The sequence below is a fragment of the Anser cygnoides genome, chromosome 25 (genome assembly GCF_040182565.1).
Source record: "Anser cygnoides isolate HZ-2024a breed goose chromosome 25, Taihu_goose_T2T_genome, whole genome shotgun sequence".
Lineage (NCBI taxonomy): Eukaryota > Metazoa > Chordata > Aves > Anseriformes > Anatidae > Anser > Anser cygnoides.
The window spans coordinates 3,747,616-3,769,835 of NC_089897.1; the positions used below are offsets into that span (position 1 = coordinate 3,747,616).

Sequence of the window (22,220 nt, forward strand, 5' to 3'; positions counted from 1 at the left end):
GCCGGACCTGCCTCTCTCCTTGCACAGGAGCAGCCGCTGCTTCTTTCGGGACCGGAGCTCCTCCCTGGGGGCCAAAAAGGCCCAAAAAGCTGGAGTTCATCTGGGTGCGCCCTGCCCACAGTGGGTGGTGGTCAGGCTTCTTGAGCATGTGCCTGTCCTAATGAGCATCCCTGCTAATTAGGAGCACCCGGCCTCAGCTGCAGCACCCAGGGCAGTGGGGGCAGCTGATGGGTGTTAGCATCCCCTCCATGCTCTGTGCTGGGGGCAGGTTGTGCAAAACCGGGGCTGAGCTGCCCCACGTCATCTTGGTGCTCCCAGGGAAGCTGGACAAACGTCCCTGGGGTGAGTTTGCCCCGGGGGGCAGCACAGATGGGCTTTGGGACGTGGGGGGAAGGCAACTCCCACCCGCAGCAACGCTCCCAGACCCCCAGAGCTGCGGCTGTACGGGGTGCACGCATGCTTTCCCATGAGCAGAACGGGTGTAGGCAGCGATTTTTTCCTCCTGCCTGTCGCTGCAGCTTCAAAATCTCCTCTCGCTGCTGCTCTCCCCACGTGAATCACGAGCAGAGAGGGAGGACGGGTGTGGGTGCGGGTGCGAACGCATGGGCTCCGGCGTGGGGCTGCTCACGGGAGCGTGCACGGGGTGTGCGTGTGCGCAGAGCAGGCAGCGAGCTCCCCTTAGGTTTTATTTTATATATATATATTTTTTATTTTTCTGCAGCAGAACTAAATCCCCGTGTTTTGTGAGTGGCACATGAATCACGCGCTCCCGGGGTGGGCATCCACTCGCTGCCTCTCCAGGCAAGTCAGCCCCTGCTCCCAGGGGAGCCGAGCACCGCAGAAAAAAGGAGGGGGGGGTTGAGCTGTGATGTCCCCCCCCCCCCAGCTGCCACATCGCCTCCATCACGGTGGCTGCTGAGCCGCCTAATGAGGGGCTTAACGAAGATTAGCAGCAGCCCTTTGCTCCGCTCCGTGCTGAGGGGGCCGGGGCTGTGCTGGCAAGGGGGGGACACGTGCGTGGGGACAGCCTGGGGGCCGTGGGTGCGTGGACGAGGACGGTCCCCGCTGCGAGGGTGTCCCCGCCTGGCCGGCAGGCAGCACAGATGGGCACGATGTCTCGGGTGGGTGAGCGCGTGGGCTGCGAGCTGCGTGCGAGAGAAGAATGTGTTTGTGGCCGTGGGTGGCTGCGTGGGCACCGAGCTGCCCGGCGCTGCAAGGAGCCCACGGGGCTGGCGCGCGCATCCTGCCCGTCCTGGGGTGTCCCAGCCCCGTGGGACATGTCCCAGGCAATGACATCGCCCCGACATGCATAAAGTGAAGCAGGGCCGTGAGTTGTAGGTGACGGGTAACCAGCAGCACCCATGGGTGCATGGGGAGGGAGGTGGGGGCATCTCCCATCCCAGCCAGGTGAGGGGAGAGGTGCTGCTACACTACATCCACACATGCTCCCCCTCCTCAAACCACCCCCGTGTTTCCAAAGCAACAGTGCACAGAGGGGCCAAGCAGCGGGGGGAGCAAGGTGGGTGGACGAGCTGAATGTCAGGAGCCATCTGGCTGCTGCTGGGCCCGAAATGAGCAGGGAGCCCCAAACCCTGGGGAGCGGGGGGTCCCCACACACTCTCTCTGTGGCAAGGTCCTACCTGGTGGAAACCCCAAGCAGCAGTGGGGGCAGCGCCTGGTGCTCTGCCACTCCTGCACCCATGGGGATGGTTGCAGCTGGAAATGGCTCCCTGGGCTGGTTGGGGCAGGGATGGAGCTGGCTGTGTCCCCTCTGCCCAGGGCTGCGTGTCCCCATCGTCCCTGGGGACACAGAGGGCAGGGAGCACAGTGCGGGCCTCATCCCACTGCATCCCATCCATCCCAGCCCCAGCCCCAAGCCTGGGCTGTTGGAGGAAAGCCACCACGGGGCCGGCTTGCCCCTGGGGACAATATAAGGTCCTGGTGGGGGGGCTGGGGACAGCCAGAGGCCACCAGCCTGATTGGCCACATCCTGCCTCTCCCCTCAACAGCAACCGTGCCAGGTCCCCGCGTCCCTCCGCCCCAGGCATTAAAAACCTAAAAGCCCTTCCTGGGCCAGCACGCCAGCCCGTGGGAGTGGAGTGGTGCTGTCCTGTGCCAAGGAGGGTAAAGGGGATGTGTGCAGGCTGCCTTCCTTCTGTCCTCCAGCACCGAGCCCAGCCTGGGGGCTTCCACGTGGGGCTGGGACGAGCCGCAGGGCTGGGGGTGCTGGGGGCTGGTGACGCATGCAGGGGGTTAAAGGCTTTTATTGCACTTGTAAAGATTTGATCTGGGGGAAACTAGCAGAAATTGGGGAGCAGCATCCTCAGCTCGGGGTGCACAGGGTCATTACTTTTGCTTTTGGTTTGGGAGAGACGTGGGGGGGTTGCTGGGTGCCAGGCCCCTCCGCTTGGTTTGCTGTGGGTGCACACGTGGGCGCGCAGCCTGGTGGGTGGGTGGGCGATGCTGCGGCACGGGGTGCCCCGAGCCCCTCACTGCCTCCTCGGGGCTGGGAACGCCGGAAAGCGAGGGCAGCCCAGCTGCTTGGGGCCTCTTGTGCACGGCCGCCCAGCCGAGCGTGAAATGGGCTGAAAAGAAAAGAAAAGCCTCGTCCCCTGCAGTGGCTGCAGCTCCCCGACACGGCTGCGGAGTGGGGCTGGCCGCGGCTGGCGTGCTGGCCCTGCCTTCCCGTCCCTCTTTTTGCTTTCACTGCTTTGCAAATCGTTTCAGGGCACCCGGCTGGGCACAGGATGCGGCCCCTGGCCTGGGTGGGCATCGCCAGCCTGTGTCTGGGGGCAGCCTGGGCCGTCCCAGCCAAGGAGGGGAGCAGGAAGGTGGAGAAGCCCAAACTTGATCTCGCGCTCTACGAAAACCTGGAGCTGGACAACTACGACCTGACGCTGGACAGCTATGGGGACGTCGTCGATCTGAGCAACTACGAGGAGCTCTACGACTACGGTGACATCGCTCCGAAGGTGAGGGGGACACGGGGGAGCGTGGTACGCAGGGAAGGTCTCATCTTCGTACAGCCAGGGGCTGCTCCGAGGTACGGGCCAGGGCTGGAGAAGCATCGCAGCCCCCCGCACAAGCCTACGAGCCCTGGTGGCTCTTCCTCTGCTCTTTCTGGTGGGAAGGCTTCACCCAACCCTGACCTCCTCCAGCTTCCCGGTGTCCTGCCTGGCCACATCGCTGCGGGATGGAGCAGGGGAAGGCAGGGCGAGGCACCTGCATCCCTCTGGGCAAATAGAGGGGGTGGTCCTGAAGATAGGAGGGGCGTTTAGAGCTGGCTTTCTGATGAGACCTGCCCAGTGCCCCCAAACCCCTGCCCCGGAGTGGGGGGACTTGCTCAGCCCTCATACCACCGCTGTGTTTGCAGATCGAAGTCGGGACCCTGGCTCCTCGCCCCAAGGACCCCAAGGCTCTCCCAAAGGTGGGCGCCACGGCTCCAACACCAAAGCTGCAGCCTCCGACCTCCAGCCCCGTCCGCCCTGCGCAGGGTGAGTGCAGAACAAAGCGAGTCTCCTTTCCACGCAATGAACCCAAACGTCCCGGGGTGGCAAAGCTGGGGCTCTGCAGGAAAAGGAGCGAATCCTTTTGCCGCCAGCAGACAGCAGAAGTTGTTTGCTCTGCCTGGGCAGCGAGGAGATGAGGGGTGCCGGGCTTTGCCTTATCACACAGCAGGCAGGAGCGCTGCAGCAAGACATTTCTGGGAAACGAGCTCCGGCAAACAGCAGCAACATCTTAATGAGCAGAGGCATTGCAAGAGTCGGACAGAGTAGCAATTAGATTAGTGACAATTAAAATCCTGTAGCGAGGGATAAATATCTTTATTCATTTTCTGTCACTCCGGACTGGGACAAATTAAGTAGGAGGCAGAGAGAAATTGTTGCCTTGCTGCTTTGAACTCTCCCACTAATGGATGCGGAGTCTGGCGGGTGCTGGGGGAGAGGAGAGGGAACGGGCGTGGGGGGGCACACGGTGTAGCCCCCCCCCCTGCTGCCCCTGTCTGGCTCGCTGGGACCCTTGGGCGGTGGATTCAGGTGTTTTGCTCCTTGCAAAACTGCTTTCTTTTGCTTTCTTTTGTTGCTTTTCCTTCTGAGGAATAAAAACGAAGGGGTCCAAGCGAGCCCTGGGTGCAATGCTGCCATGCTTGGGAACCTTGCATCTCCCCGTCTCCCATGGGAGCCAGTTGGCCCTGAGCAGAGCCGTCCATCAGCTGCTCTCCTGGGTGGTGTGTCCTGGCCCTTCCCTCGCTGGAGGTGCTGGGCTGAGTACCCTGGGCGCTAGAGAGCGTGTTCACCACAGGTCCTGCAGGGGCTGGGGGGGGAGACGGGGCAGCTGTGCCATACCAAGCTGAGCCGTGCCGTGCCGAGCCGAGCCGTGCGGTGCCGAGCTGAGCCGTGCCATGCCCAGAGCTGCCTCTCCACCCCCAGGGCTCCCCAGCTGCTTGCGCTGCCTCTGCATCAGCACCTCGGTCTACTGCGACGACGCCGACCTGGAGCACGTCCCGCTGCTGCCGCCGGACACCACCTACCTCTACGCCCGCTTCAACCGTATCAGCGCCATCCGGGCCGGCGATTTCACGGGGCTGAGTACGTCGAGGCAAGGGGAGGGCCGGGCTCTGCGCTGGGGCAGCCTCGGGGGGTACAAGTGGTGATGTGTGACACCTCCACCCCCTCCCTTCTCTCTCCCACCAGAGAAGCTGAAGCGAATAGACCTGACGAGCAATTCCATCTCCTGGGCGGACGCGGACGCCTTCCGCCTCCTGCCCAGCCTGCAGGAGCTCATCCTGCCCGAGAACAGGCTGACGGCGCTGCCCGAGCTGCCCCGCAGCATCGTCAGGCTGGACGCCCGTCTCAACAGGATCCCCAGCACCGGCCTCCAGCCCGAAGCTTTCCGGGTGGGTGCTGGGGCTGGCAGCGGGCACCGAGCCGTGCCGAGCACCCACAGCCCAACCAGGCTGTTCTTAGCCCAAACCTGCCACGGCAAGGGGTGTTAGGGTTGGTGCCAAGGGTCAGAGCGTGGCTGGAAGGAGGGAGCTTCACCTCTTGCCTCTTCCCACAGGATCTGAAGCAGCTGCAGTTTCTCCATCTGTCCGATAACCAGCTGGACTACGTCCCCACACCCCTGCCCGAGAGCCTGCGCTCCCTGCACCTCCAGGTGAGACACGTCCCCTCGCTCACAGCAAACTGCCATTGGGGGGGATGCAGAGCTCCCTGCACCTCCAAATCCCGCTTTCCCCTTTGCCTTCCCCTCCAGAACAACAACATCCAGACCATGCACAAGGACACGTTCTGCGACAGCCAAGACCACAGCCACATCCGCAGGGCGCTGGAGGACATCCGCCTCGATGGCAACCCCATCAACCTCAGCCTCTTCCCCAACGCCTACTTCTGCCTGCCCCGCTTGCCCACGGGGCGCTTTGCCTGAGCCCCGCTGCCGGCTGCTCTTGGAGAGCATCCCCAGGCCCCCACACCCCACCGGCACCCCCCTATTTCTTGCTGTCCCATGGGAAATGTGGGGTTAAGGCGTTTAACCCTGGGCGAGCTGAGCCTCTGTGTGTGGGTGAATTCATCTCTGGGGCAAACGGAGCAGAGTGTGGGCAGCTGTAATAAAATGAAGACTTTAAAAATGCAATCGGCGTCCTGTTCTGAGCAGCGAGAGCGATGGGGAGCCCTCACCCAGCCCAGCAGCTGCTTTGTGACCTGAGCTGGTGACCCGTGCTTCCCCATGTCCCACTTATTTCGTGGTTTCCTCCCTGGGGGCCTTGGCAGGACCCCTCCGTGTCTGGTTTGGGGGTTTCCTGGGAGCTGCATTGCTGCTGTTGGTGCTTTGGCCATGCCAGGTTTGACCTGCAGGATGGGCTGGCCCTGGGGCTGGCCCCAGGTCCCTCAAGGACCCCAAACCCAGCCAGGACGTGGGGGCAGCAGGAGCTCTGCCCGCAGCCTGCCCCCTGCCCTGCGGTTTGGGGCTGCTTCAGCTGCAGCAAAGCCTGGAGCCAAACGGCCCCGCATCCAGCAGCAGAGAGTCCCTTGGAGGTGGTTAAAATATCTTCTGTCATCCCAGCCTTCAAAACCTGAAAAGAGCTGCCCAGTGGTGAGATATTTTAAATGTAATGTATTCATCCTCTATATTTTTAAACACATGCAATAAACACGCGTACCGTGAGAGAGATGACACATCCCTGGAGAATCCAAAATCCTGAACTGAAACCACGGAGCTCAGCCCACATCCTCCAGGCCTGGGGAGGCAAAGGAAGGCAGCTCGAGAGAAGATCCAGCTTCTCTTATATGGGCACGCTGCGAACGCCGCTGGGCGCTCGTGCCTGCGAGCTGCCACGGGCACGAGCGTGCTGGCAGCGGGGGCATGTACGTGCAGCACCGCTCTGCCCTTGCCTTTCTTTTCCATGCAAATCCCAAAGCAGGGCTGCTTGGCCCCAGGCTATGTCCGTCCCAACCCCAGGACCCTTGGTAAATGGTGAAAGGGATTTGGGGCTGCTGCAGGCTTTCCTTCCGAGCTCTAAAATACCAGGATTTGTGAGCCCTGTTGTCATGTCCTCCTTTAAAGGTCATTCTCTATTTGTCCCCTGTCCATCCATCCCCCTGACCTTCCTCCTTCCCCATCCAGCTTTCTGATGCCTTAGCACTGCCCTTTAGCCCCAGCCACCTCGTCTGCTCCTGCGGGACCAGGGATGCTGGCATCGGCTCCGGCCTGATGGAATCGCCCAACGTTTCCCCACCGTGAACCCGGGTCCTTCGCGTTCATCCCACTAGATGGCAAGGCAGAGTATTTGGAAACGCCTGACCTCAACTCCGGACTGCAAACTCAACCTCTGCCGTTTTCTCTCCCTCTCGGGGTTGTTCTGTCATTTCAGGGACTCCTGTCCATGCCCACGTAGCTGGGGCAGAGCCCAGCACAAAGCTGTGCGGGCGGGGAGCCCTTGCCCAGGTGCTCGGGGTTTGCAGAGGTGATGAAAGCAGCTGGGGAGGAGAGGGGGTTGCTTCGGGGGAGAGGAGAGGAGGTGGGTGGGGGTCTCTGGGGGAGGGCTCCTTGCTCCGCACAAACTGGACTTTAATAACAGCTGTGGGGTGACCTGGGGGGCTCTGCTGGGGGAGAGCTGGGGTTCGGCAGTGCTGTCACGTCTCGTGAGGCTCTTGGGTCCCCTCACACCCATGGGAGGAGGGGGCAGCAGGGCTTTGCCTTCCCCTTTCCCAAAGCCCCAGCAGGGGGCTGCTGGGGGTGCTCTGCTGCTGTAGGTGTTACCTGTGCTCTTGTGCCCTTGGTGCTGCTGAGGTGGGGGAGAAATCAGAGCTCGTCTTTGCAGCATCTTGCAGGGAACAGCATGGTAACACCCCCGGGATATCCAGCCCCCCCCGTCCCGCCGCTGCTCCGCGGCCCTTTCCCACACTTCTGAAATCCCTCGGTGGGGAGCAGGTGCCTGGGTTCCCCAATGTGGCCGGCGGAATCCTGCTCTGGGGCTGGAGTGGAGGCACGGAGCCTTCCCTGGGGCTCTGCAGACTCCTCCTGCCAGCAGGACGGCCCAGCCCCAGCTCAGCACCACGTCCAAAACCCTGCCACCGTCGCTGCCCTGTGCCTCTGGGGCCATTGCTGGGTGTCCTGGCTGCTCCCCATCCCTGACGGCTGCGGCTCTGCCTCGTCTTGTGCTGCTTACAGAGACCCACCTGGACCTAAACCACTTCTGGAGCAGGGTTTTTTTAGGGCTGCATGAACCGTCCCATGTGTAGCTGCACGTATGGGGCTGCACACCCCTGCTGAGATGCACGCACTGCTTCTGGCAGAGCACGGTGGACGGGGCCGGCAGGCGCCAGCCCTGCTGTGGGCATGTGGGGCCAAAAGGCAGCAGGGGAGGGAGCAGAGCAGGCAGAGACAGAAATTAGTGCAGGAACCCGGGTTAGGAGCCGTCGGCTGGAGCTGTGCAGAGGCAAAGCCTCGTCGCTCTGATCTCGGGAGCTGGGGCACAGCGGGAGCTGCGGGGCTTCAAAGCAGCCGGGAAATGGTGGGGGCTGCATTGCTGGAGAGGGTGGGGCGAAGAGGGACGGGGAGCAGCCCTGCTTGGTGGGGATGGATGAGATAGGGGCTGCTTCCGAGACATTTTGCTTTAGGGGTGCAAAGGGCTGCGTCCCAGCTGGCTGGGGGATGGACCAGGAGGAGCAGGGCAGTGCCAGGCGCTGACCTCCCTCTGTCCAGCTCGCGGCAGGATCAGCAGAGGCCGGGCAGGGTTTGTGTCTTGCCTGTCCCCCTTCTCCCCTCCATCCCTCCTCCCTCGCCTCATCCCTCCGCCGTGTGTAATTCCTGCAGCTCGCCTCTCGCCGCCTCTCTCAGCCGCTCAAGGTCACCTTCCTCGCTGGGCTGGATTCTCACATATTGATTGCTTGGCTCCGGCAACCGACGGCTCCGTGAGCTCCCCACCTCACGCCAGCTCAGCATCCTGCCACTCTCTGGGACGGCTCCGTATGGGTCCCCCTCCTCCTCCAGCCTGCCTTCCCCTCCCAGCCCCTGCCCCGTCCGTCATTATAGGGCACCAAAAGGGGAAAGTCGCCAAGCCTCGGAGAACAGCAGCCTTCCTCCTCCTCTGCCCCTCTCTGTCTCCTGTGGGGCAGGACATGAGCAAGCTCCTTCCCTCGGGTTATTTGGGGGGAGATGTGACATGTGGCCCCCAGAGATGCTGCTGTACCTGTCCGGGAGCTGCCCCATCCTCTCTGCTTGGGCTTCCTCCCCCAGGGGGCAGTGAGCTCCTCTCCCCCTGCCCTGCCTGCCCTTTCCCACCCTCCTCACCCAGATTTCTTCCCTGCTCTCCCCCCACCAGTGTGGCCAGGAGCTCCCCGTGCTGTACTGGGACCCGTCCCTTGGCCGGCACCTGGGGACAGAGCCACCTTCTGCATCTCCTCTGCTAGGGAGGTGCAGGCAGCTTATTGTGGGGTTAAGGGGAGCAGAATGAGGGTGTCTGGGGTCAGGGAGCTGAGACAGGAATTGGAGGAGGAGCAGGAGCCATCTTTTAGCCCTCCTGGCACCCAGGCAAGCAGGGAAGAGGTCACAGAGATAACGCAGTCCCCTGCCCAGGACAGTGGCCATGTCCCTGTCAGCCAGCCCTGCTGTCCCCACTGCCACGGCCCTGTCCCCAGCCTGCAATCAGGGCAGGCACCCGGGGGATTTATTGGCCAAATGCACAGTCAATGGCAGGATGGAAAAAAGCCACCGGACTGGGGATGCTGACGAGCTCCTGGCCTCCCCTGGGCTAGAAATCACCCGTAAATGCTGCTGGGGAGGCAGCGCTGTGGCCCGGCTCGCTCAGCGAGCGCGGCACAGCTGATAACAGCTTTATTTATAGCACTTAACTGGCGGCTGGCTCAAGGCACCGATTTGCGCTGAGCGTGTGCGATCGTTTAGGGTGGCTGCTTGTGCAGCTGATGGCTGCAGCGCTCGCGTAGCCCCGCCGAAGCCATTGACGTGCTTCCATCGCCCTGCATTGGCTCGGGATCCTAACGTGCTCCATCCCCTGTCCCCAGCTCCCCCGGACTGGCCAGAGCCTCGTTTCCTGCGTGTATTTGTACGGAAATCCCATACGGAGAGATCCCACTTGGTGCCTTAGGGTCACAGAGGTTGTGCATCCCCAAAACTGATGGAGCAAGCAGTAATGGCCACGTGGTCGCAGCTGTGTTGCTTCTCAGCACCTCCGCTTCCAGAGCTGTGGGATGTTGTTTTGTTTGGTTTGTGTGTTTTTTGAAGGATGCCAGTACTGGGATTCATTAGATGGGGGCTGCAATGGCCCTGGAGATGAAAGCCCGGACCATGAATTATCACCGGGGTGCAGACAGCTGCCCAGGCCTCCGCGGGGAAACTCAACAATGGAAACGGAGACACAAAAAAACTGTTTGGGCTTTTCCTCTCCCCGTTTTCCACTTCGCCACTGGAAAAAGGAGGAGGAAAAACACACCAAAAGGAAGAGAAAGAAGAAAACATTTTTTTCTTTGCATCCTTCACTCCAAATCCTGAAAGTTTAACATAAAATTAACCTGCAGCAAACCAGGAGGTGCCTGAGTGCCCTGGGACTTTCCCAGCCTCCTCCTCCTCTTCTTCCTCCCAGCTCGAGGACTGATCACAACGAGCTTGGGGCTGGGAGATGCGACCAAGCTGCAGCTATTATTAGCGCCGTTGTGTTAGGTCTCGTCAGCAGGAGCCCTGACACCTCGCGGAGGCACGTGTCCCCGGGGGGGGGGGGGCGCAGGGTTTAACCCAATTCTTGCAGAGCAAAGCGCTCGGAGAGCCCTGGGGTGGGGTGGGGGCTGTGGGGAGCCCGGGGGGATGGAGCTTAAAGGGGGGGCGGGTCCCTGTTGTGCAGCAGCTCTTGAGGATGCTCGAGCGCGTGAGCCGGTGTCCCCGCTGCAGCCAGGAGTGACGGTGACCTCGCTCCTCCTTGCTGGGGGCGGGGGGGAAGATGCTTGGTGTGTCCCCAAAACTGGGGCATCCCCTCGTTGTGGCTGATGCCAGCCGAGGAGCAGGGTCCCATGCCCGCGGCCGGGAGGGGGAAGGTTTCCCCAGCGCCACTTCCAGGGTCTCTTTGTTCCTGCACCGTTCCCCATCCGCTGGCCGAGCACACCAAACCCTCTGACCAGGGAGAAATGAAGGGACGGATAAAAGCACCCATAAATGCAATAAATGTGACTTTTCCATCAGCACGAGCCAGCTTTTGCCGAGGGACAAACACGGGGGGTCTCCCCACCGAGCATTCACTCCCCATCTCAGGGTTTCCTCACTCCTGCCTTCAGATTTTTCTGACCCAAACACTTTCCAGCTTGAATCACACCTGAAAAGAAGTGGCCAGGCACTGTCTTTGGGGTCAAGCACCCCTGGGCAGTGCTGGGTAAGGCAGCACTGGTGTGCTGGAGCCCACGGACCCCAAACGGAGGAGGAGAGCCCCCGCTCCCCGCCTGGCGCGCCCGATCGAGCGCCGTCTTTTAAAATAAGCAGCCGGAGCCCGGCTCTTCCGTTTCTGTAGGATGTGGAAAACCTGGAGAGGGGGAAGAGAGAAAAAGCTTTGAGTGAGCGAGTGCAAGTATCGCTAATTTATGATCAGAGAAATGTGTGTTTGAGTTTGGAGATTACAGGGAAGGGCCTGGTGTTCAGCCGATGATAAATCTGTTTTATCGGGGGGTTGTGAAAAGGCTTCCCCACCGGGCAAATTGCAGGAAGGCAGAACATAATTACCCCAAATTCCAATTTGAGTAATTACTTCTACCTACCTGTCACTCCCCTGGTGCTTTCAGCTGGATGGAGAGGCTTTGCTTTCCCTCGCCTCTCTGCTTAAGAGAAAAAGGCTTTGTGCAGCGCTGCTGGGCTCTCTCTGAGCAGCGGGGCCAGCCCCACGAGGAGGCAGGGGCTGGAGGCTCTCGCCTGAAAGGTTTTGGGGCCGGCTGCTGCCCCAGCCCAGCGCAGAGCATCCCCTGTGCTGCCTTTTCCCCACGTCACCTGGGTAAGGGCCAGCAGGCTTCACTTCATGCCATGCCACCGTTGCACCCAAGCAAGGAGAAGCAGGGTGGGGAGATTTGGGTGGCTGCCTCCAAGGACGTCCTTGTCCTTACAGAGAGGGCAGCCCCCTCCCGGGGAGCAGGGACCCACGGGGCGAGCCCCAGCAAGGAGCCAGGACACCTATTGTTACCCCGCCGTGCGTGTCCCCAGGATGGGTGACACGTGGCAGAGGTGGCCAGGATTTGCAGGGATGCTGGCTGCTCTGGCCGCGATTTGGGGCTCCGTACGGGGCTGCCCGGCCTCGCGCCCCTCTCCCTGGGCTCTGCGTGCGTGGCGGCACCGCTGCACCTCCGCGCCGTGCAGTGAGGCAGTCGAGGGTTTTACTGCAGTGGGCCGTGGATAGCTTTTGTAAGCATTGTCTCCTAATGCTTCCCCAAAGAGGCAGGCAGGCTACCGGGCGCATTAGGAAGCGACGCACATCGCAGATGGATTGCTTTCCCTCTCTTCTCCACCTCTCCGTCCTCGCCGGCTGCCTCCACGCCTGCCCCCTCCCTGTCCTCCCCACGTGCCCCGTGCGCAGCTCTGCCCGTGTCACCCAGGTGTCCCTGGGGGGTGCCAAGGTGCTGTCCCCCCCTTTAGGGGCACAAGGGGTAGCTCTGTCCCGGTCCCACCAGGGTGGGCAGCCGGCTCCGGGCTGCCCCCGCGCCCCCTCCCCGGGGCTGGCCGCAGACAGGCTGCGGGCAGAGCGGTGACAAGCGTCTGCTTGGGGCAGCCAAGCGGAGAGAAAAATGACCCCGGCGAGAGCCGGGATGGGCTCCGCATCTCAAGTGGCTCCCCGGGAGAGGCCAGACGGTGCCCTCCGCCAGGAGCTCGGCGGCAGGAGGCGGAGGGCGGTGGTAAAGGCACTGCTCTGCCTGCAGCTGGTGCTGGGATGGGGCAGGCAGCGCAGGGATTTTTCTCTCGTGGGAGTTTCCTCCAACTCCATCAACAGGTCGTTCTGATTTCCCCTCGTTAGTGAAAGGAGAATCAGACCCTAAAAGGGCTCTGAGAGGTGCTGGTTGTACACCCAAACCTGCAGGTGATGGTTCTGGTCCCTCTCCCTGCCAGCTCTGGGTGCTTGTGGCAAAGAGAGGGTGAGCCCTCTGTAGGCGAGGGAAACTGAGGCATGGAGAGAAGGGGCTTGGTGAGCTGTGGGAGGGAGCCCCAGTGCCTTGCACACCTTTTTGGGCCCATTTTCCCTTGATCTGGGAAATCACTTACATGCTGAACCCCATCTGAGCTTGGGCATGGAGCCCTCCTGTGGGAGGGCTGGAGAGCAGCAGTGGGTGCTCGTGGGGCAGGGGTGGGGGGGACTTGGTTTGGGGCCCCTCTTGGCATCTTAAAAGCTCTTTTGGCTGCTCAGACAAACTTCTCTGTGCCTTTGCAAAGCTCTCCTCTGGCTGCCCTGTGTCCGCTGGAGAGACACGCATGTCCTCTGCGCTGGTGGCTGGGGACAGAGGGACACCTTGAACGGACAGAAAGGGCTGCAGCGGGGCATCTCCTGGGTAAGCGAATGGGGAAGGAGAAGCAGAGGCACCTGCTGCTCTCCAAAAACTCATTAGGTGGCTTTGCAGAGAGGCTAATTGGGCTGGGAGCACCCCTGAGCAGTGGAACCCCACAGGGCCGGGTCTGTCCTTCCCCGAGCGCGGCGAGGCCGAGGCCGGGCGGGCGCTCACGTGGCGCGGCTGCTAAAACTTGCATGAGGACATGCGCAAAAATCAATGTGCGTGCTCATGAATTAATGATCGCCCGGCGGATCGATGCAGCCTGCCCCGCGTGTGCTGTACTGCTAACGAGCACCAGCAGTGGGAGCGCGGGAAGGGCCGGAGACATCCTGCTGCAGCCCTTCTACATCTCTAGCTGTTCGTGTTCCCCGTGCATTTATTTTGCATTTGCTCACAGCGCCGCTTGAAACAAAGATCGGGGGATGGCCACGAAGGGGACCTGGTGTGTGCGTGATGCGGGGAGGGCGCTGCGGCTCTTCGAGGTGGGGGGGGACGCCGCGAAGGGCCGGTGCCGGAATCGGAGGCACGCTCTAGAAATACGCACGTGGGTAATTTCTGATCGAATGCCGCAGCTCCCGGTGCTGGCATGTGTCACTCCCGTGGCATTACCGCTGTAATTAGAGCCTTTCCCCACAATTGCATAAGAACCTCGCGGTGACTCACCGGGTTTGGGGGGAGAGAGGGACGCGGGGGCGGAGGTGTGCGCGTGCGCGCGCCGTGCCAGCACCGTGCTCAGGTGCTCCGAGCTCGCTGCCTGCTCCCCGGCCAGCCCTGCTCCGGCCTCCCGCCAGCCAGCGAGCTTCCCGTCCGCCCAGCATCGCCTTCTGCCGGGCGTTTATTTTTGTCCTTGCCGTTGCAGCTTTCTCTGCACGCTGGTGACCCTTTGGCACCGATAATAGCATGTTTTAGGTCCCTGATTAAAACTGCTGTGGTGTCAGAATCAATAAGCATTGATGGCCGAGACTGTAATAAGTATAATAATCCCCATTAGGGTAACAAAGGGGGGAGAGAGTGCAGGGCTGCTAATACGGTAATGACACGAATCTGCTTCGATCAGCTGGAGCCGTAGCATCCTCCCCGCGAGCGGCAGGCGCGGGGCCGCGGCTTTCTCGCTGCGAGCTGTCCTGGGGCTCTGCAGAGCCCCTGCTCTTGCTGCCGTCACATCTCAGCTGGGAAATTTGGCTTTGCAACCTGAATTGTTGGTATTTTGAGACGTACATTAGTGGGGTCCCAGCATGGCAGAGAGGACAGGGTTTAGTGCAGCCAGGGGAATGGCTTATCCCACCCTGAAAGCTCAAAGGAAATGCAAAGATTGAGATTATCGAGCGGGGGGAATTCCTGCTCCAACCCATCCTGCCAATTTATCTTATGGAGAGCAAGGGTTCTGAGGGCTGGGAGGGAGGGGAATGCCAATTGCATTACAGTAGCTGCCCAGAGGAAAAAAAAATCAATATGTAATTCTGGCCCCATTGATCTGCGGCTCAGACGCTGCGGCTCTCCGCTGCGTTTTGATCAGGTTTCACGGTCGCAGATGAGAGAGCCCCAGCAGCGTGAGCCCTACGCAGTGGGGGGATTAAATGAAGCCAAATGCTTTTCAAGTGAAAACTATACAACTTTTTTCCTTAAATAAACCCAAAGTAGAGCAGCAGCGGCGAGGAGGACTGCAGTCGCCACGGGGCTGGGCGTGCTGTCGATGTTCTCGCCTGGCTGGGAAGCAGAGCGACGCTCTCTGCCCACAGCCACTGCTTTGTCCCCCCCAGCTGCAAACATCACCTGGCCATCCAAAAGCCCTTTTTACACCCAAAAAGCTGCTGGCCGAGCCCTGCTGTGGCATCTTCACGGCTGTGGGGATGCACTCAGCATTGCACTGGGTGCGGGGGGTTTGGGAAGTGGTGCTGTGCAGGGGGCACCCGTGCTCCGGGGCTGGTACCCACGTGCCGTGGCAATGAGACCAGCCCCGGGCAGAACCAGCTGGTAATTTTTAGACAAATTACTTTTGCTTGAAAAACGTGGGGTTTGTTGAAATACGGCGTGTTTATAGGAAAACATCAGTTTCGACAGATTTCTATTTCAACATGGTTTTGGGGGGAGGAAGGCTTTCCAACTCATCAGAAGGCTGCGTTTGACCACTTTCTCAGCAGAGCATAATCCATTTCTCAGCTCCAAATTGCTTTTCATTTGGAAATGTAAGTAAACGTGTTGCAAAATCCCCTTTTGTAAGGGGGCTGAGATCCCACTGAAGGGGTCAGAGAGGATCTGGGTGGCAGGCTGTGGTTAACTCCTTCCAGGCTGGGCTCTGGGTGTTCAGACCCCGCTCCCTCTCCCCTCCTCGTGATGATGCTTTTCGTTCTGCTGCCGGATGGTTAACGCCAGCGGTTCCTTCCCCGGTATGAAATTGCCTCATCTCCAGGCACCAAATACTAAGGGCTGGCAGGGGACCCAATGTGGGGCAGAATTGCTCATTTTCGTGCTGTTTTTCCTGCCATTTGCCCTACTTCGCAGCATTTCTCTGACCTTGGTCAGGGAGAGGGTGGTTGCGGACGCTCTGGCCAGCTGATGGCAATTCCCTGCTGCGGGCACAGATGTTCTGCAACCAGACCACTGGAAGGCTCTGGGATCGCACCGATCCAGCAATAATTCCCTTCAGCAAGGCGTGGGTGACCTCTGAGCCTGGAGCCACCACCTCCACGGCGCAATCCTGCACCTTATTTGAGGCACTGCAGTTCCCCAGCAAGCTGTGGGTTGGAAGTTATGGTGCAGGGCACGGGGCAGGCGGGGAGCACAGAAGGCAGTGAGGATCCTGCCCGGGAGCCTTGCTGGAGCCCAAAGCAACGTGCTCTGCTTGCTGGGGAAGTCAGGAGGCCTCATCAGTATGCGCAATAGAATAAAATATGCAAACAAGATGTTTTCTGTTTATAAAACTGGCATCTCCGTAGACGAGGCACTCTGCTCCACCCCTGAATTATTAATCAAGCTAATAGCTTCATTCCAGATGTTGGTTTTCCCAAGCAAAGGTGCTTGGCCCCAGCACTGCACCTGAACGAGAGCGTGCAGGTGCTCCACAGAGGCACAGAAGCACCCAGAGAAATCCAGTTTGGTTCTGGAAGTGAGGCACAGGGAGAGGTTTTGTCGTATTCGTAAGCCATAAACTCTAGCTCAGACCACTAGTGGCTATTATAGGAATTTGTCACTTCAGAAACATCTGATAAATAAACGTCCATCAGGGTGTTTAAACGCTGGGCAAGGTGGAGTCTGCTTCCAGGCGTGGGGAGCTCGGTGGCGACAGCCAAGGCGACAGCCAATTTGTATTATTTTTATCCCAGTGCTGGTGCCAAGGACAGACCCCTCCTGTCTGCAGCACCCTCCTGGCGAGGACCAGCACGGTTCCCCAGCACGGCAGCTCCCTGCCAGGCTTGCTTCTGGAACAGCCGCAGGTAAAAAAGCGAGTGAGTCACGGGCACGCTGGAGTTTCCCAGCGTGGTTTCTTCCCCTGGGCGGGGTGAGCTGAAATGTGATTTTTCTCCTCTCGGTTACGAAGCAGGCTCTGTGAGTAGCATTGCCCTGGGGCAGCCTGAGCGCAGGAGGAGAGAGATCCGGGGTTGCTCCGCAGGGCAGGCAGTGACAAAGTGACAGAGCAGCTGATTTTTTTTTCCTGGAAGTCACCGGGGGCCGCAGCTCGGGGCTGATACCTGCGGGTTTTGCGTCTCATTCCCTTGCAGAGCTGGCAGGGCTATTGCAGAGAGCTGGGCTGCAGGGACCTCCTGGCACCTCTTGCTGAGCCCCTCGCGCTGCCCCAGAGCACAACCCTTGCCCGCAGCAGCCCCTCTTCTCACCCAAGGCTTTCCAGGCACAAAAGGGGGTTGTGTTTTGGGGCCCCCTGGGATGGGGCACCCCCCTCCAGCACGGCTCAGCTCCGATGGCTCAGCTCCACTCAGTGAAGTGGTGGCTGCGCTGGTGAGCAGCCAAAATCTGACCTGCCTTTACTTTATCTCCTTGCAGATCTCGTGCAGCTCTTTAATCAAACGTTTCAGAGCCTCAAGAGCTGGAAAGGATTCGGGGAATGCGGCTGGGTTGTTTGCAAACTTCTCCGGGCTCCAGGCGTGCTCCCAGCTCTCCTTTCTCCAAGACCAAAGGGAACCCGAGCCGGGAGCCCTGCAGATGTGAGCTTCACCCCAATACGGGGCTGGGACCAGGCACACGAGCCAGAGCCAGTGGCCACATTCAGGATATTTAGGCTGGGTCCTGGCTGGAGCAAGGATCTGCAGCAAAGCCCAGGGCACGTGGAAGTGGGAGCCGCCTCCCTGCTGAGCTCTGCGGGATGCAGCAGCCCGTGGTTAGGGCTGGGCCCTCTGCAGCTGACCTCGGGTGGTGTTTCAGCGTCCGAAAGAACTTCAGCGGCTTCGAGGGTGATGCCTCCCTTGGAAACAGCAACCCGAAATTACAGCAAGGCCACAAACGCATCCGCTAGGGAGTACAGGGCGGGCTGGCGGCGGGATATCCAGCTCCCAGCTGGGGAAGGGATGCGAGGAAGAGCCAGGAGCTATTTCAGCTCCCCGTGCCACCCCCTTCCTCGCGCTGCTCCAGCTCGAGTGCTAACGAATGCTTCACGGGGAGCGGTACCAGCGATGCTCAGTGCACACAGCACGGGAGCAGCTCCTCACCCTGTCCTGCGCGGGGAAATCCCTTCGATGAAATCCCTTCGATGTTAACGGGGCTGGAGAGGGAAGGAAGAGGGGTGGGCACGAGCGCATCCCGCTAGGAGCGACGAGCTGCTTCGCTGAGCCCTGGCAGGCTGCGCCACGTCCTTCTGGTGCTTTTCGGTGCTTGCTGTCGGATTTGATAATTGCAGCAGGCTGGCTTGCTTCCTCCCTGCTGGAAAAGGGCTGCCGTGCTCTGAGCCTCCGTGCACCTGGAGCAAGGCTGGATCTTGTAGGGCTGGTGCTGGTCGGGAAGGTTGGTGAACGGTTGGTTAAGGAGAAGCTGGAAGAGGAGGATAAATCCCGCTGGAGTTGGGCAAAGATGCTCAGCCCTCAGGATGCATCTGGAAGAAGGAGCAGGGTGTATAAAGGGCAAAGAATAGGGCTTGACGAGCGTCCTGTCGTGCTCCCCGTGTCCCCTTTCCTCCTGCCGGCACAAAGCAAGAGGCAGGGCTGGCAGCCTGACGCGGGGAGAGCAGCCTCTGGTAGCCACCGGGGTATTTTCCGGCGGCAGGGAGGCTCCGAGCAGTGATGCTGAGGCCGCTCCGTGTTGTCATCCGTGACGCAGATGTGTCACCGTCCCCCGGGGTCCCCGTGCGGCAGCAGCCGGTGCCAGCTCCTGCCGGCGCGGCCGTCTCCGACTCCGCAAACGCAGGAACCTGGGGCCGGAGCATCTGCGCCTGCAGCGGGGAGCTGGCCGCAGACCCCGCCACGGACGTCCTGAGAAGCCCTGTGGGCACGGATTGCGGACAGAAATCCCTGCCTGGCCTGGAAAGGGCCCACGGGGGACCCTTGGGTTTAGGGGAGGTGGGGGTGGCCACACTGGCTCTGCCTCCCCCTTCCACACCCCTCTGTCAGCACAAAGTTCAACACCAATAGCCCCGTAATTCGGTCCTGATGCAAATCCTGCCTCGCCCTGGGTTTTGCTCGGGCTGCTGCAGCCCCAGGATAGGCACCAAGGAGGGACCTGGTGGGGCAGAAAGAGCTGAGAAATCTAGGGGAAGAAACAAGGGGCTGGGGTTAAGACCCCAGACCGGGGATCAGGGGATGGAGCATCTGCTCCCAGCAGGGTTTGTGCCTCAGCAAGCTTGTTCTGTCTTTTGTAGCCCTCCCTGAGCCCGCTGAGCTGAAACCCCACCAATTCTCTGCCCTCTGCCCGTCCGGTGCCCAGGGCTTCTCTGGAGCCCTCGCTCCTGCCTTTCCCCCGCAGCCTCCCTGCGAAAACGCTTCCCTCAGAGCTCCGGAATAAAAAAAAAAAAAAGAAGAAACAGCCCCCTTGTTCTGCTGCGATGAACTGGCTCTTTTTCCAGTCACAAGGGCGAGCTGAAGCAAAACTTTCCATGCTGAGCAGGAACAGAAAGAGAGAGGGAGAAGTAACGAACCCTCCTTTAAAAGAAAAAAAAAAGCAACAAAAGCCAGCAAAACCGGGCGCTTCCTTTCCCCCATCTCCCTCCTTTTTGGAACAAGGCAGCGAGCTTGCAAAGTGCGTTTTAAGCAGGAGCAGATGCAGGCGTTGCTGGCCCCGGAGGGACGCCGGGACAGAAAACAGCTTTGTGCAAATATCACCGTGCTCGGTCACTGTGCCGGGCGGCGGTGCGAGGGGCACGGCCAGCAGCCCACCTCTTGGGTGCTCAGCACCTTGAGATTTGGGTCTTTTGGGGTTCGTAGTGCTCGGCTGGTGCGTCAGACTTCCCTGGCTTGGTTGCTTTGGGGTCAGAGAGCCAGAAATGCGGTCTGAGAGGTGACGGCCCCCGGGAAGCCGCAGGGTGCCAGGAGCTGGGGTTTTGGTGAAATGCTGGCAGTGAGATGGGCACCAGGTGCTTCCCTCCGGTTGTGCCGCCAGGAAATCAGCCTAGAGCCAAAAATAGAGCTCGGGTTGGATGCTTTGCAGAGGGAGGCAGGGATGTTCAGGGCTGGATTTTTGGAGAGGTCTGGATGCGCATCGGGAGCGACAGCCCCTGTCCCACCACGCGTCCATTCTTTGCTCCATCAAAGCAAGGAAGGGCTTGCTCCAGGGCAGCTGTAAATAGCCCTTGGCTTTCTGACCCCCAGGTTTTCAGGACAGATCCTAGATTCCAGGAATTCTTGCTCCAGGCCCCTCGGGGTGGTGGCTTGGTGCTGATGTCCTGTTAACGGCACCGGGTACGGGGCGGTGAGGCTGGCACAGGACCAGGCTGTCCCCGTCCACCCTCCTGCGGTGTCCATCAGCTTTTCCAATCAACCGGTTTTCCCCAAAGTCTCGGCTATAGGTTCCTCCCATTGACAATGCCCTTGGTCCTGCTTTGCTAAGTGATTCATCCCAAACACTCTCGTTATTGCTCCCATTAGTCACGCTGACAGAAATTCCTCTTTGACAAAACGCTGTGTGGTTCTCATCAGCTCCGCGCAGCCCCGATGACTCGTGTCCGTAAAAAGTGATCCAAATGATGTGACTTTTCCACACTTGTCCCCTTCCCCACCCTGGTCATTTAAAAACGATGCACCTGGTTTTGCTTTTTGGCCCACGAATGGGAGGAAAAATAGAGCAGGGCAAGAGCAGCGGGTCCTCTCCTGGACTGTCCCCATGGGTGCCAGGAGCAGGGTGGGCCTGCCCGTGGTGACAACCCGATGGTGACAGTTCCCCAGGAATTTCTTCCTTTTGCCTCTTCTTTTCCAGCATCAGCCTCGCGTGCAAGCTCAGGGATGTGTCCCCTGCTCAAAGTGGGGAGATGTGGCTGGTGCTGCTTGGGGATGGTGCTGGTGCTGCTTGGGGTCGGGCTGTTCCCAGCCTCTGCAGCTCCACTTTTATGCTCAGAGCAGCAAATTTTGCTGGCTGTGACTCCAGCGCTGGGGAGAAGCCACCCAAAATGCTCGCCCCAGCTTTCTCGGGAGGGTTAGAAGCTGTTTGAGGAGATGATGTGGGAAAAGCAACCCCCCTCCCCTCGCGGTGACCCTCCCCTGGGGCAGCGGCGCTTGCTGGGAGCCGACTCGCTGTCGTTTCTGGAAAGCAGTGCTTTGAGCACACTATTTATAAACCGAGTTTTCTTTAACTCCTGAAATTGAGCCATAACTTCAGACAAACAGGAAAAAAAAAAAAAGATGCAGGCAAATAAACACGGGCAAAAATAAATATATGGGCAGCCTAGATTTGCAAACCAAGCAGTGGTTCTGGGAAGGGTTTGGGTTTGGAGGCATTGACACGGGGGCTTGCAAACGGCTTCCAGTGGTCTGGGGGGCTGCAGGGGTTTCTTCCTGCCTGCTCCCCAAAAGGGTGAATCCTCTGGATTATTCGCAGCCCGGGTTTTGGAGGAGCACAGACCACACTCATCATCCAGCCCCTTTGAGGCATTGCACGCCTGGCTCCCAGACTCTGCCGTCAGCAAAAGCAGAGCTGGGGGATGCGACCCTGAGCTGAGCCCCCACTGTTGCCCCTTTCCAGTGACCACAGGACCAGATTTTTTTCGTGGCTCAGTTCCCCGCAGAGCTCCCTCCGAGGCCACCTTCCCCTGCGGGGCGCGGGATCCGGCCGCGGCAGGGCAGCCAGCGACCAGCAGCAGCGCTGCCCCCGATGTAAATCCTGCTGATATTTCAGCCCCGCATTGCTTCTGCCCACCCGTAATTACCTCGGTGGGAAATGCCAGGCACAGTGACCTTTCTCACTGCGCTCTGGGCGGATTCGTGCGGGGGATTTACGGCCTCGCGTCGCTCGGGTTTTTACAGGCTCGTCTGTCGCCATGGCCCCAAATGCCAGCGGGGACGGGCGATGCTCCCCAGCTCCCGCATCTGCAAAGCACCAGGGGCTCCTCGGATGGGCGGCACTTTCTCAGAGCACCCATTTTATTGTAAGGCTTGCCAACACGCTGCTGCCCGCGGTTTTCCTGGTCCCCTCATCTCCCCTGGCACCCCTAACCCACTCCCAAATACATTCATCTCTTTCTGCTGATGGAGAGAGCGGCTTCGGGAAGCAGGTCCATAAATCACCAGCAATGCTTGGAAATAAAAATCATTATGGTGATGAATGGGGTTTTATTTCTCTTTTAAGAGAGATCACGGAAGACCAGGGCAGGGGAGAGACTGGGGAAGAGGAGGTGCTGCATTTTCAATTTCTGACAAGCTAAGAAGGATAACGCTAATTGCATGAGAGGTCTCTGAGACCAGTGTTTGCTGTGTGTCTCTTGCTGGGGATGGAGGGAGCACGAGGATCTGCGTGTGATTAAGGGCTTCAGTTACCAAGCCCGACCTCCAGCACCTCTCCCACCGGCATGCCCTGGCCTTGGGCTTTCAATAAATTGTGAATTATTAGGACAACGTATCGCGCTTCTTGGGATGGTGCTTGAGCCTCAGACAGGTTGTCTTGGGTGTGGATGGCGCAGTGCTCGGCACTGCACAAACCCATGGCAAAACACAAGCTGTGGCTGCAGTGCATGAGTCTGACGGCCCTGCAGCACCCACGTCCCCAGCACCCATATCCCAGAGCACCCACATCCCCAGCACCGGTGTCCTGCAGGGCTGGCTC

At 60.0% G+C, this 22,220-nt stretch overlaps 1 protein-coding gene and 1 long non-coding RNA gene across 3 annotated transcripts; both read left to right on the top strand.

Moving 5' to 3' along the window:
* Positions 1-138: 138 nt before the first annotated feature.
* Positions 139-5,652, top strand: OPTC (opticin). 2 transcript variants are annotated; one of them, XM_048071164.2, is made up of 8 exons: positions 139-342; positions 722-2,124; positions 2,728-2,972; positions 3,374-3,494; positions 4,431-4,589; positions 4,695-4,897; positions 5,062-5,157; positions 5,257-5,651. In XM_048071164.2, exons 3-8 carry the CDS (start codon positions 2,748-2,750, stop codon positions 5,425-5,427), a joined length of 975 nt encoding a protein of 324 aa, XP_047927121.2. In that variant the 5' UTR covers positions 139-342; positions 722-2,124; positions 2,728-2,747; the 3' UTR covers positions 5,428-5,651. The 2 variants fall into 2 exon arrangements, with proteins under 2 accessions (XP_047927121.2, XP_047927120.2); XM_048071163.2 differs by lacking the exon at positions 722-2,124 and having other exon boundaries at positions 5,257-5,652.
* Positions 5,653-12,421: 6,769 nt separating this feature from the next.
* Positions 12,422-19,813, top strand: LOC106045834 (uncharacterized). The gene is made up of 4 exons (XR_001212968.3): positions 12,422-12,617; positions 12,913-13,028; positions 16,352-16,462; positions 17,028-19,813. It is a non-coding gene; the product is annotated as an uncharacterized lncRNA (long non-coding RNA).
* The last annotated feature ends 2,407 nt before the right edge of the window (positions 19,814-22,220 follow it).